The 16,599-nt window shown below is 34.3% G+C and overlaps 1 protein-coding gene across 4 annotated transcripts in view; it reads left to right on the top strand.

Moving 5' to 3' along the window:
- The window catches only part of SHOC2 (SHOC2 leucine rich repeat scaffold protein), a 113,776-nt gene that overhangs the window by 77,837 nt on the left and 19,340 nt on the right, over positions 1 to 16,599 (top strand). For 3 of the 4 annotated variants that reach the window (XM_060034077.1, XM_060034075.1, XM_060034076.1), the window contains one exon: positions 5,117 to 5,254. The exons of the other annotated variant lie outside the window; for it this stretch is intronic. In XM_060034077.1, coding sequence (XP_059890060.1) covers positions 5,117 to 5,254 — 138 coding nt within the window. The remainder of the gene's footprint in view (positions 1 to 5,116; positions 5,255 to 16,599) is intronic. 4 annotated transcript variants of the gene reach the window in all.

The following is a 16,599-nucleotide window of genomic DNA, read 5'->3' as shown; positions in this document are numbered from 1 at the left end:
TCTCCCCTTCCCCCATCACACTCTTTTATCCTGCTTTATTTTCTTTTATAGCTTTTATACATCCTCACCTTGGTTATATATTATTTATTTTTTCCATATTAAAATATAAGTTCCATGAAGGCAGGAATTTTTTTTTGTTTTTTTTGTTTGTTTGTTTGCGGTACGCGGGCCTCTCACTGTTGTGGCCTCTCCCGTTGCGGAGCACAGGCTCCGGACGCGCAGGCTCAGTGGCCATGGCTCACGGGCCCAGCCGCTCCGCGGCATGTGGGATCTTCCCGGACTGGGGCACGAACCCATGTCCTCTGCATCGGCAGGCGGACTCTCAACCACTGCACCACCAGGGAAGCCCAAAGGCAGGAATTTTACCTCTTTTTTCCCTATTGTATCTTCAGTCCCTAGAATAGTGCCTAGTACATGGTAGGTGCTTAGTAAGTATTTGTAGAATGGATCAGTGAATGAAGTCCGTGTTCTCTCTGTAGGCAAATCTATGTAGGAAGTCAAACTTAAAAGATTGCTTACTAAATATGGAATATGAGTCATAAGATGTATCGTATTAATGGCTCGTGTCATCAATATGATAACATGATGTGTTCATTTTCACTAAAAGATACATCTGCTCCACAGACAGGAAACTTCTATTTAAGAGTCAAAAAATGCTCTTCCATGTACAGTGTAGGAGAGACTGCTAGTATTTACCTCTTGAATCTCCCTTTTTTTTTTCTCTTTGGATTAAAAAATGTGTAAAAACAAGGAAAAATCACAAAATACAAATATATAAAGTAGAAAATAAAAACCACTCTTCAACCCAGCCAGAGACAAGTCACTGTTAAGACCTTGATTATTGTCCTTTAGAACCATCTGAGATGAACTTATATTTTGTTAATAATATTTGGATCATATAGTAAAATAAATGTTTAAAGTACTAACTAACTGGACAGAGTATAGAAATAATAAATAGTGTGAAAGTAGTTTATGAACTCCTTAAATATTTAATATTCTGTCTTTTGTGATTTGTAGCACGAGCTCTTATCCTGGCACAGTATTGTCTAGTGCAGAATTTATCATATATTCAGAATTTTCAAATGTTTTTGATTATTTGAATATGAACAAGAAAAGCTTGGGCAGTTAGGAGTGTTGCTCTAAATAAGAGAGATCTTAAACTCCTTTTTTTTTCTCCTCACACTAGAAATGTTTTGTTAATTGCATTTAATAGGACATTTTGGATTAGTTCCAAAAATATTTTAGATTTTCCTGGAAACTATCTTTTATTAATTATAAACTTCCTGAAGTTTTTTAGATCTTTTTCATTAGACTGAAGAAAATTCAAAGTTCCTAAGAGAAAATGTTTTGCATGAGTCCTTTAAAATGTATACGTGGATTTTGGGGAAAATCTAAAGTTTCAAATTTAACTCAATAATATATATAATTTACTTGTGAGTTTATTGTATTTCATGGACTAAAATAAAATTTAAAAATCATGTTACTTTTGTGTGCTGATGCTGTTAAAAACTTAAATCACATTTCCTGAGTTTTAAGCATTTTCAAAACTTTTCGTCATTACTAGATTGTGAGAAAGAAGTATTAGTGTTATTAGATGACACTCTTCTTAATGTATCGGTGTTAACATGATTTCCTGACTGCAGAGTGTTGTATTGCTGGAGGATAATTTTCGGGAGAGAATATATACTCAAAATAATTCAGTTATTATATGGTGACTTATATAAATCAAAAAAGGATTTAGGATTTAACTTAATTTGAGTCTAGATAATTATATTCCCTGCTTTTTAAAAACACTTATTTTTTAGTTTAATATTAGATAGTCATATGTAAGTTCCTGTCCTAAGATATTGGTAATTCATCTGCTTCTGTGTTCAGAGGTGTCAAACTGGCATCCTGAACACTGAAAAAAGCCCACAGATACGTTCGATAACACAGTGTTTTGTTCTGTTTCAACCTAAAAATTAGTTGTTAGTATTTGAACATTAGAAGATTTTATATGAAAATATAAATTTCCAACTTCTTTTGACAAGCATGAGAATTGGACAATATTGAGCTTTCTCGTCCCAACATTGCTGTGATTCTCAACCAGGGGCAATTTTGGCAGTGTTACAAAAAAGGACATTTGTCAATGTCTAGAGATAGTTTTGATTGTCATGACTTGGTGGGGAGGTGCTATTGACATCTTATGGGTAAAGGCCGGGGATGCTGCTTATGCACAGGACAGCCTCCTACAGCAAAGAATTATCTGGTCCGAAGTATTTCAGTATTAAAGTTGAGAAGTCCTGTAGTGTAGCAATAATTGACCTGAGTTGAATCATATCTGTTCCGAATAGGCTAAAGTTAGCCAGTCTCCTCCCAACTTGCTTTATTTACTTTCTGGGACTCTATACACTTTTGAATTTGTGCATATTCCTTTAAAGTAGTGGGATTTACTTTCATGGGAACTGAAACAACTTCAAGTATTATTAGAAAAGTTGCGGCAAATACAAAAAACATTTATTACTTCTGGCCTGAAGAGTATTAGAATCCAAGTTTTATTTTCCCCAGTTATCATCATTTATTCTTTCAGTTGAACATGGTTCTGTGTACTAAGCACTATACTAGATATGGAGGAGATGAGCAGCTGCTTACACTTTAAGGATTATTATGTCTTGGAGATATGTTCTGTTTACCATTATGTAATGCTTTCTATATCTTTGATAATTTTCCTTGCTTTGAAGTTGACTTTGTCTGAAATCTATGTAGCTACTTCAGCTTTCTTTTGATTAACATTAGCATTGTATTTCTTTCTCCATCCCTTTATTTTTAATCCACTGTGTCTGTAAAGTAGGTTTTTCGAAGACAGTACTATTTAGTTGGGTTTCGTTTTTTAATCCACTTTGATAGTCTCTGTCTTTTATTTGGTGCATTCACATTCACATTTAAAGTGTTTATTGACTTAGTTGGCTTTTTTTAAATTAATTTTTATTGGAGTATAGTGGCTTTATAATATCAACTATATTTGGAACTGTTTTCTATTAGTTGAACTTGTTCTTTTTTTTTTTGTCTTTCACCATTTTTCTGCATTATCTGGGTTTAATTGAGCATTTTGTATTATTTCATTTTCTCTCTCCTTAACATATCATTTATACTTGTTTTAATTTTTTTTGTTTGTTTGTATGTATGTATGTGTGTGATTGCCCTGGAGTTTGCAGTAAGGATTTACAGCTAACATAAGTCCACCTTCAAACAACACTGTACCATTCAGGGGTAGTGTGGGTACCTTATAACAGAATATTCCCAGTTCCTCCCTCCTGTCCCTTGTAACACTGCTGTCATTCATTTCATTTATCCTTAATCTATAATCACCTGCTATATTGTTGCTGTTAATACTTTGAACAAACTGTTATCTGTTAGATTAAGAATAAGAAAATAAAAGATTTTATTTTGTCTTTATTTATTACTTCTCTAAAGTTCTTCCTTTCTTTATGTAGATCTGAGCTTCTGACCTATATCATTTTCCTTCTTTCTGAAGAACTTATTTTAATATTTCTTGCAAGACAGGTCTGCTGGCAACAAATTCCCTCAATATCTGTTTGTCTGAGAAAGTCTTTATTTCTCCTTTACTTTGAAGGATAATTTCATTGGATATAGACTTTAGGTTGGTGATTTCATTTTTTCTCTCAACACTTTAAATATTTCATTCCGTTCTCTTCTTGCTTGCATGGTTACTGAAGAGAAGTCCAATGTGTTCTTATCCTTATTCCTATATAGGTAAGGTGTTTTTTTTCCCCCCTCTATCTTCTTTCAGAAATTTCTCTTTGTCTTTGATTATCTGTATATGATTTTGAATATGATATGCCTAAGTGACAATAGGAGGGGACTTTTATCTTCACCCTGAGAACCTGGGGTGGGCCTCCTGGAGGTAAAGCACAAGGATTCCAATTTCTCCACATCCTTGCCAACATTTGTTTTGTTTGTTTGTTTTCTTTGTTCTTTTGTTTGTTTGTTTTGATTGTAGCCATCTTCATGGGTATGAAGTGGTATCTCATCGTATTGATTTGCATTTTTTAATGATTAGTGATGTTGAGCATCTTTTCATGTGTTTATTGGCCATTTGCGTATCTTTGGAGAAATGTTTGTTCCAGTTCTTTGTCCACTTTTAAATTGGGTGGTTTGTTTTTTTGTTGTTGAATTATGGGAGTTCTTTATACATTCTGGATAATTAATCCCTTAGCAGATATGTGATTTGTAAATATTTCCTCCTATTCTGTGGGTTTTCTTTTCATTCTCTTGATAGTGTCCTTTGATACATGTAAGTGTTAAATTTTGATGAAATCCAATTTACTTTCTCTTTTGTTGCTTATGTTTGTAATATGTGGCTTAATAATATGCCCTACACCCATTTTTCAGTTTTATGCACTTCATTTGCTTATCTTACTTTTTCAGTATTTCCAACCTCTACCAAAAAAAAAAAAGGAAAATCATGAGAGAGCCAATATAACTTTTATAAATAAGTTTTTGAAGACAGAAAAACACTAAGAATAATCTGAATTGCCAAATACAGTCCTTTCAACCAGAATGAGGAGAAAAATACCTTATTTTCTATCCTTTTGGAGTACTATTAAATTGAGAAGCAGTTTTGATTTATAAATCTCAGTTTACATATTTATATAACATCAGAACATATGCTTATTTGAAAGCATACATATTTTGAGGTAAAGGTGACCCTCAAGTTAAACTCAAGATGTATTTGATATTATTGTGTTGAATTTGGTTTAAAAAATTAGTAAGCTCTTTTTGAAGTAATGGAATATACAAATGTAAATGTGGTTAAATTGGTTACTTAAGTTAAAAAAATATATAATATTGGTTGGTAATGATTTACAACCAACATTTTAACATTATCAGATGTCATTTTCCTTTTTTCTTTAGGTATAATTGACATATAACCTTATATTAGCTTCATAATTCAGTATTTGTAAAATGTCATTTTCAAATAACAGCTTCAAATTTTGTGTTTGACTTTTACTTTTTCAGAAAAAGTATAGTTATGATATAGAAAATGTTTTTTCTTTCATTATTTAATATATTCTTTAAAAATTCTTATTAAATTTTTATGTTGGTCAATTTACAGGTGAATTATGTAACCTCATTACGCTGGATGTAGCTCACAATCAACTTGAACACCTTCCAAAGGAGATTGGAAACTGCACACAGATAACCAACCTTGACTTGCAGCACAATGAATTGCTAGACCTCCCAGATACTATAGGTATGAGAGGAGAAAGAAGATACTGTTCATCATTTATAGCTACTTGGACATTAAAATCCATTTTGATAATAAAAAATTAAAATTCAGTGTTGTCAAAGTGGTAAAACTTCTAAAAGACAGTATTTTAAAATCATTTTTTAATTTCCATTTCCAGGCAAAGAAAATAACTAAATTTTAGGAAATGATCTCAATTAAATTGTAAAGAAGACAGAATATTGAGTAATATGTATATGTTCTATAAATCTGCTTAAATTGCAGAATGGGTGCATTTTCTGTTTTTGCTTATTTCAGAATGTTGCATGCTCTTGTATAGGGTGTGGTCCCTTCTTTGCTAAAATAGACCACACTGAAAAATAAAATCATTGCTGTTTAGTTTTTAAAACATGGCCAGTATATTTTAAAGTTTGTTCATCTTAATATTGAGGGACTAAAAGATGTCTCAGAGTGCAAAATGTGTTTTGAAAGTGCATAGCCAAAGAACAGAAAGTTGGATTGCACTTACTCTGATGTGTTCCATATTTATATATTCTTGTTTCTTTTTCTAAATGACCCCAAATTTATACAAACAGTAGAGGGAATTTTTACATTAAAAAAATTACTCTATACTAAGTTTATATAATTTTGGTAATGAATATTTACAAGGTTCTCTTACTAAATCATTTGAGGCCTGTGATAATGTTATCTTTCTCCAGAAGGATTTTTGTTTGCTTCTCTCAGGTACCTAGGGTGACCACTTTATTCCATCTGTGTTCTAAGGTTTGTGATTTTTCTGGTCCCCCAAGTGATTCAGAGACAAGCGGCAGACTAATTGGAGGGTTGTTTTAATTCCGTTTTACCCCTTGTACTAGGGTGCAGCCCTGTAGGGTCTCAGTTGATATTGATTACTAGACTCCCCACCCTTGGCAGGCTCTAGATTTTGACTTTTGGTGGAAACATGCCTTAGCCTTTCAGCTGCATCTTCTAGCTAGGAAAGCACTCTCGGGACAAAACCTTCTCCAGTGTTCTGCTTGTTTCTGGGTTCCCAGCTGGTTTCCAGCCTGGTTACTAGTCATTATCTTGTTAGCTTTCTGGTTTTTGTTTTAGAAGTGTTTTTAGTTTTCTTCAATGGGAGGGTTGCTTGAATTATCTAGTCTACCACTACTTGAAACAGAAGCAGTTGTTATGGAATTTTTTAATAAGTTACAATAGACTGTCTTTGGTTAGATGACACCTGTTCACAGAAGAGTAATCTGAGACTTCTTCAGGATATAATAGCTAGCCATTAGAACCTATATCTTTCTGATTCTTGTGCCCTAGAGTCTAGAACAGACAGAAAAATACCAAATAAATACAAAATAAATGAAAAAAAAAGTCATGGAAGACAGGACTAGAAGTTCTAGAAAGAGAATAGAGTAAGATAATGAAGAAGCTATAAAATATAATTTAATATTTCCCTGAACTTGACAAAAACCCAGATAATAAGATTGAAATTGCTTACCAAGAAGAAATAATGAAAAAACATACATTCTGGTAGAAATTTTAAAAATTAGATTTACTTAATTAATTTTAACAAACAATATATTCATACATAATGTTATAAAACCTGTTTTTGTCTAGTTTCAGTTTCAGGGTAATCCTGGCCATATATAATAAGTCGGGAAGTACTCCCTTCTCTTCAATTTTTGCAACAGTTTGTATAAAATTGACATATTTCTTCCTTTAATATTTGATAAAATTAATTGGTAAAGCCAGCTGGGTCAGGATTTTTCTTTGTTGGAATGTTTTTGAAAACAATTTCAATTTCTTTGATAGACATAGGGCTATTTAGGTTATCACTTTCTTTTTGAGAAAACTTGGTCATTTGTGTCTTTCAAAGAATGTGTCCATTTCTTTTAAGTTGCCACATTTAATGGGCATAAAATTGTTCATAATAATCCATTTTTATTTCAATATCTATAGAATCTGTGGTAATGCCATTTCTCTCATTCCTGATATTGGTAATTTATATCTTCTCTCTTTTTTTTTTCCCTAATCAGTCTGGTTAGAGGTTTATCAATTTTACCAGTTTTATTGATTGTCTCAAAGTATTGATTTTTCTCTATTCTTTCCTTGGTTTTTGTTTCATTGATTTCCACTTTGACCTTTCTTCTTCCCTTTCATCTGCTTACTTTGAGTTTTATTTGTTCTTTTTCTAGTTTCTTATGGCAGAAGATTGAGATTATTGATTTGAGACCTTTCTTCTCATACAGGCATTTAGTGCTATAAATTTTGCCTTACATACTGCTTTAACAACATCCCACAACTTCTGACATCTTGTGTTTTCTTTTTTGTTTTGTTCAAAATACTTTCTAATTTACCCTTTTGTTTTCTGTGATCTGTGTGTTATTTAAAAGTATGTTATTTAGTTCCCAACATCTGACAGTTTTCCAAGGGTTTTTCTGTTATTGATTTCTAGGTTAATTCCATTGTGGTCAAGAACATACTTTGTGTGACTTGAATCATTTAAATGTATTGAGACTTATTTTATGGCTCCGTGTATGGTCTATCTTGATAAGTGTTCCATGTGCAATTGAATGTGTATTCTATTTTTGTTGAGTAGAGTAATGTAGATGAGGCAATCAGTGAATTTATTCTACTACTTGCCCTTTTTGGTCTCTTTTCCTCCCAATTTTTATTAGCTTTGTTGTTAGGACATGCAACATTTATGTTATGTCTTGTTATGCCGGTCTGTATTTTTATTTTAGTCATAATGTTCATCATCAATGCTGTTGCCATAATTGCCCAAGTCATTTCTTGGTTGGCTGAAGTCAATCTTGTAGTAGTTTTCTCAGAAATGGTTCATGAACAGTAGTTCCCTAGTTCTTGTATGTTTGTAACCTTTATACTTAAAGAACAGTTTGATGGATGTAAAAATCACTGGGTTCAACTACTTTTCCTTGAGCATTTTAGGAGAACTAGGAGGTAGCTCTGTTGTCTTCTGGAATTGAATATAAAGTATGAAGCCAGTCTAATTTTTTTTCCATTATAAGTGACTTAATCTTTGTGCCTGGCCACCCAAAGTGTTCTTTATTTCTAAAGTTCAAGAACTGTATTATATCTCGCCACCCAAAGTGTTCTTTATTTCTAAAGTTCAAGAACTGTATTATATCCCAGGGCCCATTTCCCTGGGATACTCTGATCCAGTTCAACATATAGGTTTAATCTTTATTTCAGTATAGTTTTCTTAAATTACATATTGACATATTTACTTTGTGTTGTATGTTCTTACATTGAAATATGTCTAAATTTGCTTATTTTGAACAACCAACTAATTTTAATAGTAAAGGAGGAAAGAAAGAATAATGCATTTTAACATGATCACTTTTCGGTGGAATGAAACATGAAAGCACTTTAGAAAAGAAACTTATAAAATTAAAGGCTTGCTCAGTCTTAGAAAAAAGTAAAGATTGTTTACTCTAGCAAATCAGACAGGGGAACTGAAATTAAAGATGCTTGAAATGTTATAAAGTTATGTCCTTATCACTCTCATTGAGGGATAATTATTGTATATTTCTTAGGATATTATAGATGCATATACTTTATTGTTCCTTGAGCATATCAGCCAAGTTCTAGCCTCAGGGTCTTTGTACTTCCCAGTTTCTCTGCTTAGAACTCTTTTCTCCTAAATATACACATAATTTCCTCTACTCTTTCAACTGATCATATGGATATATAGAGTTCTATAAAGGGCATGGTCATCAATCAGCCCTGTTCTTACTCTCAAATTATCTAACAATATTTTGTTATTTAGTATTTTATGCATGTGTCTGTTTTCCTGTCTTGTTAAATAACAATCAAAGAGGGATGCAATTAAAGTACTAAAATGAATAGTCTTGGCAAACAGAGATAGCATAGGTAGTGGAGGATGGTAAAATCATCCAGTTAGTAAGACTAGGGTGCTGTGGATTCACTTCCTCTGACAAAGGGTAACTTCTCCATGTATCCTTCTTTCTCCTGGCTTTCTTAATTTTACATTTCTTTTCTCTCTTCTATCAGAAGTAATTCTTCTGTATTTCAAGTGTGTTTATTAATATGAAAACATTTGACTTCATTATTAATCTCTACCAGTTGACATATTATCTCAGAATAACACAGGTGCCTCACTTCTAGCACATTCTACATGGTCAGATTACAAATATGTATTGTAAATCAATGAGAACTGAAACATTAACAGTAATAAAAATTTAAATATCTCATTTATTTTTATATGCTTTGATAGTTGTCAGCAAACTAATACAGCTGTTATTCCAAGTAGTAGCAAAGTGAATAAGTATTGTTTATTGAAAGTTTTTATAATATTGTAGTCATTTATCATATACCGTGTTTATTAAAATAATTATTTTGCCTTTCTCCATCCCTCTCATCCCCCATATTTTGATTGTATAGCGGAAGGTTGAGATTTGGTGAGAAATCAGAACATTTGGGTCTTGGTCTGTTACAAATCTCAGCAGTCATAATTGACCTTTGAGATCCTCCCTCTCATCTACTGGAGAAGAGCAATTCACCCCAAACCGTCAGTGGCAGACTTTTAGAATATAGTTCTCCTGATACTTTTCTTCTCTTTTCTGGACTGCTTCTTGAAAAGTATAACTTAAAATGAAAAACAACAACAAAAAATAACACCTATCCTGGAGAGTTGATGCTAGTCCCACAGAAGTTGCCGTGCTCTTTTCCCTGGTCTAAAGAAACTAGCCCTAAACTCACAATTGAAAAATCAAATCTTCTATCACCTTAAAATCACTTTTCCAAAAATCACTTTAATTCTTTGCCTTTTCTTTTTCTTGTAAGTAGACCCAGATATTTTAAACCCTCTCTTTATTTAACACAAATACTCCTAGAGTAGTTACCATTCTTTGGCAGCACGCACTGCCATTTACTTCCAGGCTGAGCAGTGCCAGGATCACTGACAACTCAGGATGTGAAGAAGAGGCAGAAGGAAATGGGGAGAGGGGCAGCTGGTTGCCGTTAAGTGAAAGAGCGCTTAAAAACATATTTAGAGTTTCTCTGATTTAACCATTAATCTGCCCTGTTGAAGAGTATAAAGTATATTCTTTTCATGTGAATATTTTCTAATTCAAGAATCAGCTATAAACTTAAGAAAATGTTAAGATTCATTATAGAAGTCGTTTTGTTTCAAGCTATGAACCTGATATCTTGAAGCCTTCTGAGGTCTCAGGTGGTTTTATGAAATCAGGGAGAGGAGGGTCTGAAGTAGGAAAAAATATTTTATTTTCTATTTCTTTTCAGAATGAGAGAAATAAGGAACAAGTCCTTGCCTTCAAGGCTGGAGCACAGAACAATTCACAGAGGTCTTTTTGTTGCAGTGGTCTCTGAAGAAATGTTACAGTAATTATGGTTATATCAACAAGCAGAGTTTTAGTGATTCAATTTTAGGTAATTACAGTGCTGCTTACATATAACAACTTGTTTGTTTTTTAATGGTGGCATTCTTTTGAGTTTTTAACTTTTAAGAATTTTTGTATAACTTTTCAGTTTATTTTCAGTTTCTCAGTTTAATGTTTCTGGAAAAAATTGTACCTTTGACATTATTTCATTGTTATAACTTGTGTGCCTTTTCTACTGATTTTTTGCTACTTTGTTAAAATAAGATAAAGACTATTTGAGGTAGAGTCTTACTCAAAAGACTAAATTAACCTAAAAATGCTGATTATATTTGCTGAAATTGAAAGCATCTAATTTTAACTCCTAGCCATTTGATGTTTCCATATTTTAAAAATCTGACAGCATAAGAAAGCAAGCTGTCAGAGCAGAACACAGAGCAACTTACAGTCAAAGTTAAGCACAACTGAATGCCAGTGATTGGCAGTGATCAGCCTACATTTATACACAGAAGCTCAGCAACGTTGATTTTATTTCTTAGTCACAATGGATCAATATTAAAGCAAGCTATGGCTTGATTTCTAGGTTGCAGTTTAGTTTGTGGTTAAAACCACTTATTGAAAGAGGTTAGAGTTGAAACCACTGCAGGGGGTGAATCACAGTAAATGCCAGACTTCTGATGTCAAGTTTTCTTCTGGCATAAGAAAGCGTTGATATTTTATCCTTACTTTTTTTCACCTCTTTTGTTTTGCTGGGAGTAACGGACTTTGACAAAATGTGGATGACTTCTTGAACATGCCATGTTCTCAAGAAAGTGACAAGTGCTTTGCAAATGTTAGTTTCTTCATCAGAATAGCATATTCTCATACGTTACAATTTTTAAAGTTCATGCTCTTCTACACCACCCTCCCCCCCCAAAAAAAAGGAGAAAAGAAAAAAAAATGTTTAGGAAAGTAGGAGGTATCATTTTTGTTTAAATAACCACTAGTTTTGGTACTAGATAATTTCATGTGGCATTTTCACTACTTCGTTTTCATCTTATAATTTTTATTTATTTTTTAATTAAAATTTTTTTGTTTTTGTTTTTTTGGCTGTGCCGCACGGCATGAGGGATCTTAGTTCCCTGACCAGGGATCAAACCTGTGCCCCCTGCAGTGGAAGCACCAAGTCCTAACCACTGGACCACCAGGGAATTCCCCATTTTGTAATTTTTAACTTCTAGAAACCTATTCTGACTTTAAAACTGAGAAGCTTATTTTGCTTTTGGAAGAGAAATTTCAGGAATGTGGTTCTATTTACTGGGTTTGTGAGTTGATAAGCATTTAGAATTTGGTTACCATACTAATCTTTGTTACCAGAGAAAGTTTTTGGGTTTCATTGAGAATAAAAATTGGTTAAAATATTGTATTCACCTACTTTTCTACTGTAAACAATTATTGAGGCATGTCAGTTGGTGGAGCAAAATTATGGGGACTTTCTGCTATTAATAAGCCCTTTCCTCTTCTGGCAGATTTCATAGACCCTTTGGTAAATGCTTCTGCCATTTTATTACAATGGAACAACTTTCTTTCATAGGGAAAGCAGTGGTATGAAGGAGAGAAAGGGATGAGCTTCTTTACTTCCAGTTCTTTTTTAAGATTGAGCCTCTTTTATCTTCAACTTTGTATAGCAAATTAAAATTTTATCAGAAGATTTTGACATTCTTTGTAGTCAGACATTATCACTGCTTGCAAGAAAATTTCCACCTTTACCAGCCTTGTAGCTATAGTGGCCGTGGGCACGGGATAGACAAGGGATAAAATATTGATACCTTCCCTCCCTCCCCATTTTGAAAGGATATGAGTAAATGGCCGCTGTCCTTCAATTTTGGTGGGAATGAAATCGATATAGCCTAGTGGCACTGTCTTATCAAGATTTAAAATATCTATATCGGGGCTCCCCTGGTGGCGCAGTGGTTGAGAGTCCACCTGCCGATGCGGGAGAGGCCACAACAGTGAGAGGCCCGCGTACCGCAAAAAAAAAAAAAAAAAAATCTATATCTTTTGATACATCAGAAATATTTTCACATGTATGCACAGATATGTATTAGAATGTTCATTATAGAATTCCTTTTTAAAAATTAGAAACAAATGCTGTCAATTGGGGAATGTTTAGATAATGGTGCACATCGTAGAATACAATGGTTAAATAAAATTAAGTATATCTGAATTTACTCACCAGAAAATATTTCTGTGACCTGTTATATAGGGGGAAAAGTACGTAAAATGATCCCATTTATGTAAAAATAAACACGGAAACATTAAAAAAAATCCTGTATTTGTATATGTGTAAGTAAATGCTTACAGAAAGGTCTCAATAGGTACATATTAGACTACAAACCATGGTTCTCTGGGGAAGAGAGTAAGTTGCACGTATATATTTTGTAATTAAAAAATGATTTGGTGGGATGGGAGGAGTGCAAAGAGTTGGAAATGATTAGTTCGTTCTCCGATATCTAAAAATGGGCTGCGTAGACATTGGGTGTCTCAGAAAAAAATTATAGCAGATATTTGTAAAAGAACTAACTTGTACTCAGACCAGACAAATCTGATATGTATTTTAAAACCATGTCCAGTTAACATCTGTGTTTCATAGACAGGCTATTTTATAAGATGAGAATGGGTCAAAGAAAAAATCTTTTTATGAACCTTTCATATAATTTTAAGTTTTTGCATCTTGTTCCTAATGGAAAGGAGGACAAAATGAAATATTTTAGCTTCTATAATTATTAAGAAAGTATGAATGAGTGCCTGCTGTGTGCTTAGCACTGAATTCTGTGTGGAGACAGAAGTACATAGCAACCTCCCTTACTTAAAGGATTTTCAGTCTTTTGGGGGAGGTAACTAATCCATGAAACAACTAACAACATAAGACCAAATATAAGTAAATGCCAACGTATGATGAAAACAATGTGTGGCCATGAGTCCAGTTTATAGGGAAATCAATAAGGTCTTCATAGAATGACCAGAGAAAGCTTCATGAACAAATATGCTGGACTCAGTATGGAATAGAAATGCATTCCATGAGCACAACAAGGACAGTCAAACAGTGTGGAGGCAAGAATGAACATATCATGCTTCTGTGTTAGGAGGAAACAAGCTCACTGGAGCAGAGTCGATGAAATTCACAAAAAATGATTACTTGATAAGGAGCCAACTGACTTTGATTCTAGCTCTGCCATTAATTCACTTTGCATATCTTATGCTAAAGTCTGTGCTGAGTACTCTCAGTTGGCTCTTACTGCTACTTCTTGGGTATCTTTCTTATCTCCTGTCTTTTTTATCAGAATGGCTATCTAAAACTTCAAACTACCGTGCTCTGTTTTTCCACAACTTAGCTCATATCCTCACTGTATGGAGAAAATGAGCCTCACAATGTAAAATGTCCAAACATCTTGGTCTACATTAGTATAAAACTTCTCCAAAATGTAAAATATTCATTGAATAAAAGGCTGGTATAAAGATATCACAGTTTTTAAAAGTAAAATGACTTTAGAATTATAGACTTTTTCTTTATCAAAAGGGTGTTTTAAAATTACAAAATTATAGAAAATTAGGGAAATTATAGACAAGTTGACAGAAAAAAATTTAATCTTCCATAATTCTATCATGCAGAGATAACTGTTAGGGTTTTTTTGGTTGGTTTTTTTTTTTTTTTGTGGTACGTGGGCCTCTCATTGCTGTGGCCTCTCCCGTTGTGGAGCACAGGCTCCGGACGTGCAGGCTCAGCGGCTATGGCTCACGGGCGTAGCCGCTCTGCGGCATGTGGGATCTTCCCAGACCGGGGCACGAACCCGTGTCCCCTGCATCGGCAGGCAGACTCTCAACCACTGCGCCACCAGGGAAGCCCTAACTGTTAGTTTTGATGTGTTTTTCCCCACTGTTTTTGCATGCATGTGTTTTTTACAATGTTGAGGTAATAAAAAGCACGTGATATTGTTATCTGGCTTTTTTCATTTAATATCGTAACTTAGTCTTTCACATCTTAAAGATTTTTGTAACATAATTTTAATAGGTACAGACTGTAACAGAATATAGAAATACCATAGAATAAAATCATGTTTTGAAGATCTGTTAGGTATCAGTCATTGTGCTAAGTATCTTACACACATTGTATTTAATCCTTAGAGTGACCCTGTCGGATAGGTGGCATTATCCCCACTTTATGAGTGAGGAGATAGACTGTTGTTAAATAAGTTGCCCAGGGTCACATAGATAATATAATATCCTTTGTTTTTTCTATTACACTGTGGTGCCTTCAATTTAAATAATTATTCATCTATTCTTGAACATATAGGTTGTCCCCATTTTTTGCTATTAGAAATATGACTATAATTAACATACTTCATCATAAAGCAGATTATTTTTTGCCATCCCAACTTCTAAGTAACATTTGTATCAAATTCAATGTCACAGTGCAGTGACAACAATAGTAAATATTATTCTTGCCCTTATTTCTGATCTCTAAATTCTCTGGAGCTTTGAAAAGTGACCCAGCCCTCTGCTTGTTTGTTTTTTCTCCCCTTCCAAAATTGACACATCTCACTGGAGTGTCATCAGAAAGATACTAGTGAAGCATCCTTAGTTAATTTAGAAAACAATTTAAAGGCAAATTTAACTTGTCTTTGCTAAGTGGTAGTTTTTTTTTTTTTTTAAACCCCACATTTGTTTATTTATTTATTTTTCTGGCTGTGTTGGGTCTTCGTTTCTGTGCGAGGGCTGTCTCTAGTTGTGGCAAGCGGGGGCCACTCTTCATCGCGGTGCGCGGGCCTCTCACTATCGCGGCCTCTCTTGTTGCGGAGCACAGGCTCCAGACGCGCAGGCTCAGTAGTTGTGGCTCACGGGCACATTTGCTCCGCGGCATGTGGGATCTTCCCAGACCAGGGCTCGAACCCGTGTCCCCTGCAGTAGCAGGCAGATTCTCAACCACTGCGCCACCAAGGAAGCCCTAAGTGGTAGTTTTTATTGTTGCTTTTTAATTCAGTTTTCTGCCTGTTGGAATCTTAATTAATCATAAATAGCAAACTCTCGGCCTAGTTTCCAAGCACTGTTATAAGAAACTAATATAAATGAGCATAGCATACCTCTATAATAGTTCTAATTGCAGGAATTGAAATGGTTGCTAAGGTTTTTTTCACATTATAGTTGGCTGGACTTATGGTATAGAATTATCATAGTATTTTTTTAAAATATTTATTTGGCTGCACCGGGTCTTCATTGAGGCATGTGGGATATTTAGTTGTGGCATGCAGGATCTAGTTCCCTGGCCAGGGATCGAACATGGACCCCCTGCACTGGGAGCACAGAGTCTTAACCACTGGACCACCAGGGAAGTCCCCAGAGTATTTTTTTTTTTTTTTTTTTTTTTTTTCTGTACGTGGGCCTCTCACTGTTGTGGCCTCTCCTGTTGTGGGGCACAGGCTCCGGACGCGCAGGCTCAGTGGCCATGGCTCACGGGCCCAGCTGCTCCACTGCATGTGGGATCTTCCCGGACCGGGGCACGAACCCGCGTCCCCTGCATCGGCAGGCAGACTCTCAACCACTGCGCCACCAGGGAAGCCCTCCCCAGAGTATTTTTGATAGCAATACTAACTCTTGAAAATGTAAAGGGTAAAAATTAGCTCCATTTAGTCATTTCTTAGAACCTTGATCACTGTTTTCTTCAGCAAAAGGGAAGGATGCAAATGAGTATAACAGGATAAGGAATATGAGGCATGGTGACTACCCTCCTAGGTTTTAAGGCTTAACTTATTCTATAGGCTAATATATATTTTCTGTAAATATTGAAGTAATGTTAGACATATCTAAGAAAGAAAATTATTCGTACAACAACTTTTTGAAAAGTGGTCAAAGCAAAAAGAAAGAAATGGACAAACATCAGAAAGTGGCTGAAAGTTGAAAGGCATAAAAATATTTATCTCCAAAAAGTTAAGTGTGACACAGTCATCC

This window comes from Delphinus delphis, chromosome 16 (genome assembly GCF_949987515.2).
Source record: "Delphinus delphis chromosome 16, mDelDel1.2, whole genome shotgun sequence".
NCBI lineage: Eukaryota > Metazoa > Chordata > Mammalia > Artiodactyla > Delphinidae > Delphinus > Delphinus delphis.
This window is presented reverse-complemented; position numbering and strand designations above follow the sequence as displayed.